The sequence below is a fragment of the Rhinoraja longicauda genome, chromosome 31 (assembly GCF_053455715.1).
Source record: "Rhinoraja longicauda isolate Sanriku21f chromosome 31, sRhiLon1.1, whole genome shotgun sequence".
Lineage (NCBI taxonomy): Eukaryota > Metazoa > Chordata > Chondrichthyes > Rajiformes > Arhynchobatidae > Rhinoraja > Rhinoraja longicauda.
In genome coordinates this window covers 24,387,736-24,399,922 of record NC_135983.1, presented here as the reverse complement: position 1 = coordinate 24,399,922, position 12,187 = coordinate 24,387,736, and the positions used below count along the sequence as shown (strand labels likewise).

The 12,187-nt window shown below is 46.0% G+C and overlaps 1 protein-coding gene across 1 annotated transcript in view; it reads left to right on the top strand.

Moving 5' to 3' along the window:
* The window catches only part of LOC144608288 (astrotactin-2-like), a 908,904-nt gene extending 897,308 nt beyond the window's left edge, over nt 1-11,596 (top strand). The window contains exon 22 of the mRNA XM_078425904.1: nt 11,417-11,596. Within this exon, the coding sequence (XP_078282030.1) occupies nt 11,417-11,596 (180 nt within the window). The remainder of the gene's footprint in view (nt 1-11,416) is intronic.
* The last annotated feature ends 591 nt before the right edge of the window (nt 11,597-12,187 follow it).

Here is a 12,187-nt window from a genome sequence, read left to right as displayed (position 1 = left end):
ATTGGCTTCGTATAATTGTAAATTTTCCCTAGTGTGTGTTGGTTGGTGTAAATAGACAATAGACAATAGCAATAGGTGCAGGAATAGGCCATTCGGCCCATCAAACCAGCACCGCCATTCAATGTGATCATGGCCGGTCATTCACAATAAGTACCCCGTTCCTGCCTTCTCCCCATACCTCCTGACTCCGCTATCCTTAAGAGCTCTCTCTAGCTCTCTCTTGAATGCATCCAGAGAATTGGCCTCCACTGCCTTCTGAGGCAGAGAATTCCACAGATTTACAACTCTCTGACTGAAAAGGTTTTTCCTCACGCGCGGTGATCGCTGGTATATGCGGACTCGGTTGGCCGAAGGCCCTGTTTCCGCGCTGTATCTCTAATCTAAACCAAGCTGAACTCGTCAATGCCGCACAAAATGACCCATCTAAGCTCGTCCCATTAGCCCAAAGACCAATGGCAGTCGTCTTTCTGCTGCAGTTATTGATGGGAATGGCACAGATAAATACCATATGATTGCCACCAGAAGTCTACTTTTCTGGATGGCAATATATTCAGCATCTTTCATAAGCTGCCAGGCTCTCCTGTCCACAGACCTCTTCAGTGGACCTCAAACTGTCTGAAGGTTTGATCTAAATGGATAGAACATCTGTTAATAACTGACTGACAACCATTTATCTCCACTCCCCCCCCCACTGCCATTAACTTTTGTCTTGGCAAAATAATGTCAGCTTTAAATCAAACTTAATGTTTTGCAGAAAAGCAAAGGAACAATCGTTTGGAAATATAATATACATTTTAAAAAAATCATTTCCATAAGTGTAACCAGATGTAATCAAATGTTGTCAAGCACTTCCAATGATTGTCAATGACATCGCAGTCTGTCGTGAATGTTTACTGAGACTAGTTGAAATAATAATTAGCAAACTGAGATACTGTAGCGTTCTACTGGACATTGGTGTAATGTGGTGTTCCATCAATGATCTACTATGTAGGAAAATAACTGCAGATGCTGGTACAAATCGAAGGTATCACAATATGCTGGAGTAACTCAGCAGGTCAGGCAGCATCTAGGAGAGAAGGAATGGGTGACGTTTCGGGTCGAGACCCTTCTTCAGAACCTTCTTCAGACATCTACTGTGATGTGAAGAGTAGCACAGGTTTTGTGATCTGAAAGTTTTGTGGACTTCTAATCCGAAGAAGGGTCTCGACCCGAAACGTCACCCATTCCTTCTCTCCGGAGTTGCTGCCTGTCCCGCTGAGTTACTCCAGCATTTTGTGTCCATCTTCAGGTTCAAACCAGCATCTGCAGTTCCTTCCTGCACATGGCCAAGTTTTGTGCTTCGTGTGTGACCTTTTGGTTTGGGGAAAAGACAAATCAAAGGAAATCTTCTCGGCTCACAGGAGAACATGAATCGCTCTACGCTCAATAGAGTCATGGTTTTCATTTCGGGAAAGGGGACAGCCATTTTGCACACTGTAAGAGCCCACAATCTGCACTGAGAAGACCGACCGTTACAGTTCTGTTCGTTGGAAGTTTGTTGCTGATCTTTGAACATTATCATGGGCTCTTTCGCCTGAAAGAACCAGTCAACATCTCATTCTTGGCTAAATACCACCAGCACCTAGAAAGACACAAAGTGCTGGGTGGCAATGATTCTCCAAAACTCAAATCCTCTCATTATGAAGGCCAACATGCCATTGGCTTTCTTCACTGCCTGCTGTACCTGCATGCTTACTTTCAGTGACTGATGTACAAGGACACCCAAGTCTCTTTGCACCTCCCCTTTTCCTAATTTGACACCATTCAAGCGGCACGGTGGCGCAGCGGTAGAGTTGCTGCCTTACAGCGAATGCAGCGCCGGAGACTCAGGTTCGATCCTGACTACGGGCGCCGTCTGTACGGAGTTTGTACATTCTCCTCGTGACCTGCGTGGGTTTTCTCCGAGATCTTCGGTTTCCTCCCACACTCCAAAGACGTACAGGTACGTAGGTTAATTGGCTTGGTAAATGTAAAAATTGTCCGTAGTGGGTATAGAATAGTGTTAATGTGTGGGGATCGCTGGGCGGCGCAGATCCGGTGGGCCGAAGGGCCTGTTTCTGCGCTGTATCTCTAAATCTAAATCTGAAATCTAAATAATCTGCCTTCTTGCCACCAAAGTGGATAACCTCACATTTATCCACATTATACTGCATCTGCCACGCATCTGCCCACTCACCCTGCAGCTTCATAGCATCCTCTTCGCAGCTCACACTGCCACCCAGCTTTGTGTCATCCGCAAACTTGGCGATGTCACATTTAATTCCTTCCTCTAAATCGTTAATATATATTGTAAATAACTGGGATCCCAGCACTGAGCCATGTGGCACCCCACTAGGTGTCGAGATCCTTCTTCAGACTGAGAGTCAGGGGAAAGGGAAAGGAGTGGTATAGACAGTGATATAGAGTGGTATAGACAGTGATATAGAGTGGTATAGACAGTGATATAGAGAGGTATAGACAGTGATATAGAGTGGTATAGAACTAATGATATAGAAACATAGAAACATAGAAAATAGTTGCCGGAGTAGGCCATTCGGCCCTTCGAGCCTGCACCGCCATTCAATATGATCATGGCGGATCATCCAACTCAGTAACCTGTACCTGCCTTCTCTCCATACCCCCTGATCCCTTTAGCCACAAGGGCCACATCTAACTCCCTCTTAAATATAGCCAATGAACTGGAATATGTAAAAAAAGAAACAGATGATTATTCGCTGTGGCCCGGGCAAAATGAGTTCAGACATATATATATAAATAAAATCTCTCTATATATATATATGTGTGAGTGTGTGTGTATATATGTGTGTATATGTGTGATATATATGTGCGTGTGTGTGATATATATTTGTCCCTCCCTCAGTGATAGATGTGAGAGATGTTACTAGTTGCCATAGCTTCAAGGAAAATCCCTTGAGGTCCTCTGGGTGTGTTTATTCAGATCACTTTCTCATGAGTACATTTAACTAATCAACATTTGAGAACAAATTCAAGACAATCATCGTTTCTGCAGTTAAGAATCACAACATATTCATTGCATTGCAGTGCGATCACTGGCTTGAGATCGGCACCTGGTTTTTATGCAGTTTATTACATTCAGTCATCCTATAAAACTCAGCCTGGCATCTTTACTAGATTTGTGAGGAATTGAGACTTATGCGCTAAACAGTGGAAGCATCTGATAAGACAACATCGTCAGGAACTAATAGCATGATTAGATTCAAATATCACACAATCACAGTCACAATCATACTTTATTAGCCAAGTATGTTTTGCAACATACGAGGGACTTCATTTGCCGTACAGTCATTACATTAAAAAGCAACAGGACACACAAAATACATTTTAACATGAACATCCACCACAGTGACTCCTCCACATTCCTCACTGTGATGGAAGGTGAAAAAAAAAGTTCAGTCTCTCCCTTTTTTATCCTCCAGCGGTCGGGGGCCTCTAACCTTCCGTTGACGGGACGATCTTGACTCCCGTAGCCCACGGTGGGCCTTCCTCACCGGGGCGATCAAGCTCCTGCATCGGGGGGGGGGGAATCTCAGCTCCCCCGTGCCGAGCGATTTGACCTCAGGTCGGGATTAGTCGAATGTCGTGCGGCTTTGGAGCTTCCCGACGTCGGTCTCAACCCGAGACTGCGAGCTCCGCGATGTTGAAGTCAACGAGGCATACAACCAGTAATATTTAATCAGGAGGACAATGAAACTAGTCGGAGAACTAGGATTGGGGGAGGGAGTTTGTGTTTGTGTTACGTAAGGTATTTTGTGAGACCTGATGGAGCATTGTGTGCTGTATTGGGCTCCTTATTTAAGTAAGGATGTAAATGGTGAGGAAGCAGTTGAAAAAAGAATTACTCGACCAATGCCTGGAATGAGGGTATTGCATTATCAGGGAAGCTTGCACTGGCTTGTTTTGTCTCCACTGGTGTTTAGAACAAGACGATCAAAAGTGTGGCACGGTGGCACAGCGGTAGAGTTGCTGCCTTACAACACTTGCTGCGCCACAGACACAGGTTCGATCCCGACTACGGGTGCTGTCTGTACGGAGTTTGTACGTTCTCCCTGTGACCACATGGGTTTTCTCCAAGATCTTCGGTTTCCTCCCACACTCCAAAGACATGCAGGTTTGTAGGTTAATTGGCTTGGGTTTGTATACTTGGTATAAGTGTGAATTGTCCCTAGTTTGTGCAGGTTTGTTTTAATGTGCGGGGATCGCTGGTCAGTACGGACTCGGTGGGCCGAAGGGCCTGTTTCCGCGCTGCATCTCTAAACTAAACTAAACTCAACTAAACATGCACGATACTGAGGGGGTCTTGACAGGTGGAGAAGTTGTGTCATCTTGGACGAAGATTAAAAATTTGGGATTACTGTATAAAATAAGACAGAGGTGAGGCCAAGTTTCACTCAGGTGAGTGTGAGTTTGAGTTTGAGTTTAGCTTTTTATTGCTATGACTGTATGGCAAATGAAGTTCCCTGTATGTTGCAAAACATACTTGGGTAATAAAGTATTATTGTGATTGTGATTGATTGATTATTATGTGTATCGAGGTACAGTGAAAAGCTTTGGCTGCGTGCTAACCAGTCGGTGGGAAGACAATACAAGATTACAATCGAGCCGTCCTCAGTGTTCAGATACATGATAAAGGAGATAACGTGAGTGGTTAAAGTAAGAAATGCTGAAGATGGAGCAGAGATTGTAAAAGAGTGGAGCGATTGCATTGCGTCATTGCAGATCCACTTCTGTGACCAGCACACAAAGAGTCCCTTGGCTTGGGTGCCATTTTGGTGCTGGTTCGAAGGCCCAAATGGCCTACTCCTGCGTCTATTGTCTATTGCATGAGCGTGAGATGGAATGGGTTGGAATTTACTTCCTCAAAGAATGGTGGAGTATTTATAAGGTAGAGGTAATTTCTTGACGAGCAAGAGTGTAAAAGATCACAGCAGGTAGAAAGAGTGCGGAATTGAGATTATAATTGAGATCGGTCTGAAGAACGGTCTCGACCCGAAACGTCACCCATTCCTTCTCTCCTGAGATGCTGCCTGACCTGCTGAGTTACTCCAGCATAAATAATATGTGAATAAATACCTTCGATTTGTGCCAGCATCTGCAGTTATTTTCTTATATTAAATCAAGCATGATCTTTATGAAAGGTGGTGCCTAATTGTCCTAGAATCTGCGGGCCAGAACTTGCGTGTCATAGTCATAGAGTCATAGAGTCTTACTACATGGAAATAGGCCCTTCGGCCCACACTGGCCAACATGTCCCATCTTCACTAGTCCCACCTCTCCGTGTTTGGCCCATGTCCCTCCAAACCTGTCTTATCTATAGTCCCTGCCTCAACAACCTCCTCTGACAGCTCGTTCCATGCACCCACCACCCTTTGTGTGAAAAAGCTGCCCCTCAGATCCCTATTAAATCTTTTCCCCATCACCTACTCTGGGCAAGAAACTCCATGCATCTACCCGATCTATTCCTCCCATGATTGTATACACCTCTGCAAGATCAGACCTCGTCCTCCTGCGTTCCTGTGTGCTCATGGGGGTGTTAGTATGCAATCCCTTATCACCAGTATCCGAGGGGGGTCGCAGTGGACTGGAAACGTAACTGGATTGCAGCTGTCGGAGTGAAAAGTACATTCCATCTGAAGGCTTTTGTTCTTGCTGCCAGCCAGATGTTGAGCTTCTGATGAAAAACCACATTTGCTTTGATGAGAACAACTGCAACAATTCACAAGACGTTTGACTCAAGCCAAGCCGAAGCAGTCTGCCTACTGTTCGCCAGGTCTACACCGGTCGTTCCCCGCACTGGCGGCTCACGGTGGCCGCCAAACTTTCCCAACTGCAATTTTCAATCTGACTGCCCAATGCCTCTTCAAAGTAGCTACCTTTGGTGTCTCGAATGGACGCAGCAGGAGCACGGAGCGCGCCAACATCTTTCCATCCAACTTGGAGAGCGCTCTGACCTGGAACGGTCATCCATCGTCACCGAGCCAAAATCTAACCAGCTCCAAATTAACTCCAATCTCTCAACAAGGCGGTTCACCACCAGCTCCTTGCGATGAGCAACAAAAAGAGAATCATTGCCATCCCAAGATCAAATATTGGATAAACAAAAGAAAGGAGAAACCTTATGCGACCGAAGGCAGCCATTAAGAACACAGTTTCTTCCAGTCTCATTTACGTTGGTTTACTTTAGAGATACAGCGCGGAAACAGACCCTTTGGCCCACCGAGTCCAGCGATCTCTGCACACTGTCACTATCCGACACACACTAGGGACTATTTACATTTGCACAGAGCCAATTAACCTCCAAACCTGCACTTCTTTGGAGTGTGGGAGGAAACCAAAGATCTCGGAGAAAACCCACGCAGGTCACGGGGAGCACGTACAAACTCCGTACAGACAGCACCCGTAGTCGGGATCGAACCCGGGTCTCTGGCGCTGTAAGGCAGCAACTCTACCGCTGCGCCACCGTGCCGCCCCAATTTCCTTTCACTCTTTGATAAATGGGTCCTTTATTCAATTCATTTCCATTCCATTCTGAGAAAAATGTAATGCTGAGTATGAATTTGTCGGAAGATGTTTCCGAGGTAATATTTTGTACGGTAGATTCACTGGTAACCGATTGCAGCTGTGGGCATATGTGACAGGGACAGATGTGGACCCTACTCTCTGTGGCCGAGGTTGCTCTGGAAGGGCTACAGTTTTGGCTGAAGGTAGACACAAAATGCTGGAGTAACTCAGCGGGACAGGCAGCATCTCAGGAGCGAAGGAATAGGTGACGTTTCGGGTCGAGACCCTTCCTCAAACTTCAGACGATAGTTTTGGTGTTGGGTTCCGACGAACCGATCGGGACTTTCCACAACGCAATTCTTTCTCCTCAGCGATCCCCGAACTATAGAGGCCAGTTCGGTCGAACGCGTTCCGGAAAAGAGGTGCACACGCTGGGAGAGGCTCTGCAGAAATCTTTTGCTGCTGGAAATCATGGAGTGATTTAAACAGAAAGGTCAAGATACAGCTGCAGCAACTTTTATGTTTCTGGCATAAACCTGTACGTCTGGTTTACAAGCGAGCATCAATTATCTTGCTCGTTCTCAGCAGAGGGGGGCAGGAGATTGATCTCCCGTTGCTTACAAGGGGTGGATTCCAACACAAAGTGAGCCATCTTCGTCCAGCCAATTGGTCGTAATGATTCTTGGCGTTGACTCCATTCAGGAGCATGAGATATGTCTCCTTTGATCTTCCATTTTCCACTGCAGGTTGGCTTCAGTCTTTGAACCGCAGGGAATAGGTCAGATGTGAACAAGTAGGAATTAATTTTCTCCAGATTCCTTTAGCTTTATGGTCCCGTCCTGTGATTCTTACAGCCCAAATACCCTGCTGGAAACTTAAACGGTGAATGAAACTGTGGAGTGACCTTAAATGGAAAAAAGGTGGCACATCCTTCCCTGCCATAAATCCTCTCAATTGTATCTTCGGTGCTGACTGAAGAAGGGTCTCGACCCGAAACGTCACCCATTCCTTCTCTCCCGAGATGCTGCCTGACCTGCTGAGTTACTCCACCATTTTGTGAATAAATACCTTCGGTACTGAAGGTATCCCATTCGGCAAAAAGGCATAGAAGTGGGAAAAAGAACTGGCATGATGATTTCTGTGTCATTGACATTAATCCCAGTTTAGGCTTCTTTTGCTTTTTTATGGGGAACGCTTTCTTCTTAGTTTAGCTCAGTTTGGAGATACAGTGGGGCAAACAGGCCCTTTGGACCACCGAGTCCACAACGACCAGCGATCCCCGCACACTTACACTATCCTACACACACTGGGGACAATTTTACACACGCACCAAACCAATTAGCCTCCAAACCTGTACGTCCTTGGAAGGCAGGAGGAAACCGAAGATCTCGGAGAAAACCCACGCAGGTCACGGGGAGAATGCACAAACTCCGTTCAGACAGCACCCGTAGCCGGGATCGAACCCGGGTCTCTGGCGCTGTGAGGCAGCAACTTTACCGCTGCGCCACCATGCCACATTTTCTCTGCAGGAATATGTCTGCTTCGGTTGACTGATGGAACATGAAATAATTGTTGGGGCTGAATGAAAATGGTGATCCATGGAGAAAATAATTCTTGGGATTCGATGCTTCCCGGGCTGAGAGCTCTTCAAGAAGCAGTTTGTGGTTTACCACAGTTTGATGGAAGTTTCATTGCCCGATCTTAAGTTGGAAAACTTCAAGCAATTATTCTTTTCATCGTCTCCGCATGTGACTGTTTCCTCTTAGTAGCTCTAATGGTGGGGAATGGCCCAGTTCAGTTTATTGTCACATGTACCGAGGTACAGTGAACAGCTTTTATGTTGAGCGCTATCCAGTCAGCGGAAAGACAATACATGATCACAATCGATCCATTTGCAGAGTATAGATAGATACATGATAAGGGAATTACGTTTAGTGCAAGTTAAAGCCAGCAAAGTCCTGTCAAGGATAGTCCGATGGACGTGAAAGAGGTAGATAGTAGTCCAGCACATGGTAGGAAAGAGACTTTTTTTGCTTCTGATCGTCTCTGAATACCTCTGAGGAATTATAGAATTTGCTTGTAATTTTGACCAAGGGACGGGAAAGGCAATATTGGGATGGATTAAATGTATAACCGCAAGAAACATCATCCGTTAGAGTTTACAATCATTTTCTTCAGTTTTTAAATGTTTTAAATCTCATCTCCATTCTTCATGCAGCCTTTTCTTGGACCTCCTGTGAAGTACCAAATCGATTGAGAAATGGTAGTTTGTTACGACTCAGATTTTGATACCGCACAGTGGCGCGGCGGTAGAGTTGCTGCCTCACAGTGCCAGAGACCCGGGTTCGATCCTGACTACCGGTGCTGTCTGCACGGAGTTTGTACATTCTCCCTGAGACCGCATGGGTTTTTTCCAGGAGCTCTGGTTTCCTCTCACACTCCAAAGACATGCAGGTTTGTACATGAAATTGCCTCATGTAAATTGTTCCTAGTGTGCAGGATCGAACTAATGTAGACAATAGACAATAGGTGCAGGAGGAGGCCATTTGGCCCTTCGAGCCCACACCACCATTCAATGTGATCATGGCTGATCATTCTCAATCAGTACCCCGTCCCTGCCTTCTCCCCATACCCCCTGACTCCGCTATCCTTAAGAGCTCTATCCAGCTCTCTCTTGAATGCATTCAGAGACTTGGCCTCCACTGCCTTCTGAGGCAGAGAATTCCACAGATTTACAACTCTCTGACTGAAAAAGTTTTTCCTCATCTCCGTTCTAAATGGCCTACCCCTTATTCTTAAACTGTGGCCCCTGGTTCTGGACTCCCCCAACATTGGGAACAGGGGCAGACCCAATGGGCCGAAGGACCTGTGTCCTCTGTGTATCTCTAAACTAAACTACATCTGCTAGTACTCAATTTTAAATGAAGCCACAAAAGATGCTTGAATCTTGAGCAAAGAACAAACTGATGGAGTACCTCGAAGGTAGACACAAAATGCTGGAGTAACTCAGCGGGTCAGGTAGCATCTCGGGAGGGAAGGAATGGGCGACGTTTCGGGTCGAGACCCTTCTTCAGACTGATCATTGAGTTATTGGAGTAACTCAATGAGTCAAGCAGCACCTGTGGAGGTTGAATGGACAGACATTAAACTGAATTAGTCCTCACCTGAACACAGCTCCCGGGATAAAAGAACCATGGAATATATTTGCAAAGATAGACACAAAAAGCTGGAGTAACTCAGCGGGACAGGCAGCATCTCTGGAGCGATCGTGCAGAACTCTCGTCAGAGAGAGGAGGGAAACTGCTTCAAAGTGGACATACCTTGAGGAGATTTCACAGTGGAAGCAGATGAAATGTGTCAGAATATATTTGCAATATTTGAAACAGGTTTTACCAACTCTTACCTGCCAGCTTTTAATCCATATTCCTCCATTCCCTGCATATCCATATGCCAAACCAAAAGTCTCTTAATCTGAATGCAAATGTTAGTTTAGTTTAGTTAAGTTTAGAGATACAGGCCCTTCGGCCCACCGAGTCCGCACCGACCAGCGATCCCCGCACACTAACACTATCCCACACACGCTAGGGACAATTCACATTTACAATTGTAAGTTGTACATTTGTACGTTTACATTTGTAAATTGTAAATTGTACATCAGTCTGAAGTAGGGTCTCGACCCGAAACGTCACCCATTCCCTCTCTCCCAGATGCTGCCTGACCCGCTGAGTTACTCTAGCATTTTGTGATACCTTGTGATACTTTACAAGGTACATTTATACCAAGCCCAATTAACCTGCAAACCTGTACGTCTTTGGAGTGTGGGAGGAAAAACGAAGATCTCGGAGAAAACCCACGCAGGTCACGGGGAGAGCGTACAAATTCCTGTTGTTGTTGAAATGAATGTTATAGACAATAGACAATAGGTGCAGGAGGAGGCCATTCAGCCCTTCGAGCCAGCACCGCCATTCAATGTGATCATGGCTGATCATTCTCAATCAGTACCCCGTTCCTGCCTTCTCCCCATACCCCCTGACTCCGCTATCCTTAAGAGCTCTATCCAGCTCTCTCTTGAATGTATTCAGAGAATTGGCCTCCACTGCCTTCTGAGGCAGAGAATTCCACAGATTCACAACTCTCTGACTGAAAAAGTTTTTCCTCATCTCAGTTCTAAATGGCCTACCCCTTATTCTTAAACTGTGGCCCCTTGTTCTGGACTCCCCCAACATTGGGAACATGTTTCCTGCCTCTAATGTGTCCAACCCCTTAATAATCTTATACGTTTCGATAAGATCTCCTCTCATCCTTCTAAACTCCAGTGTATACAAGCCTAGTCGCTCCAGTCTTTCAGCTGTAGCGTAATAAACTCGGGAATCCCAAAATGTACCCTTTAGAGAAACAATATCTGCACATTAATAAACACCGTAGCCCATTGGCTTTGTGTTTATTCAGTGTGCCTGAGCTGTTTATTGCCACCTGCTTACTGGGATTCCTGAACGTATTACTTATTTCCCATTTGGAGAAAGCATATTACTCAATCACTAATTCCTTGCGAGTTTAATTACTCTTTTTAACTGTCTTTTTATTTTCGCTGGGTGAAGCGGTGTGCTTAACTAGGCAGCTAAGCTTGTTTAACAAAAAAGATTACGTCTATCAGTCCGTGTAACTCACTATCAATTAAATTCTATTCTACGCCAGCTGTTTCAGCTTCTTCCTGACCCTGTTAACTTGGCTGGCATCCATGAAGTCAGCTCAGGACAGCGGTTTTGACAGCATGATCGATCTGCTGTTATTTACTGTGTAAAATGGTGTCGTTGTCCTTGAAAACTGTTCCGCCAACCTTGTTTTGCTCGTCTGGCAGACGGACATCACGGATTACATCATCCATAGCAGGTCCGAGCTCATCCGCAAAATATGTTCGACCCACGAGTCTCAGCGCCAGTGGCCGTTCCGCACCAAAAGCCCTCCTTGGGATCATTTAACTCCTGATGCTGGCCAAGGTGACCCCGCTAATATAGTGAGCAGAGTTCACACTGACTGAAGAGAGGCTCAAAAATGCTGGAGTAACTCAGCGGGACAGGCAGCATCTCTCCGGAGAGAACAAAATAGGCGACGTTTATGGTCGAGAACCTTCTTCAGACTGAGAGTCAGGGGGGAAAATGGCAATGAGAGATATAGACGGTGATGTAGATTTAGATTTAGATTTAGAGATACAGCACGGAAACAGGCCCTTCGGCCCACCGAGTCCGCGCCGCCCAGCGATCCCCGCACACTAACACTATCCTACACACACTAGGGACAATTTTTACATTTTACCCAGTCAATTAACCTACATACCTGTCCGTCTTTGGAGTGTGGGAGGAAACCGAAGATCTCGGAGAAAACCCACGCAGATCACGGGGAGAAGGTACAAACTCCGTACAGACAGCGCCCGTAGTCAGGATCGAACCTGAGTGTTTGGCGCTGCATTCGCTGTAAGGCCGCAACTCTACCGCTGCGCCACCGTGCCACCCATGTAGAGAGGTACACAACAAATGAAGAAGGGTCTCGACCCGAAACGCCACCCATTCCTTCTCTCCGGAGATGCTGCCTGTCCCGCTGAGTTACTCCAGCATTTTGTGTCGATCTTCGG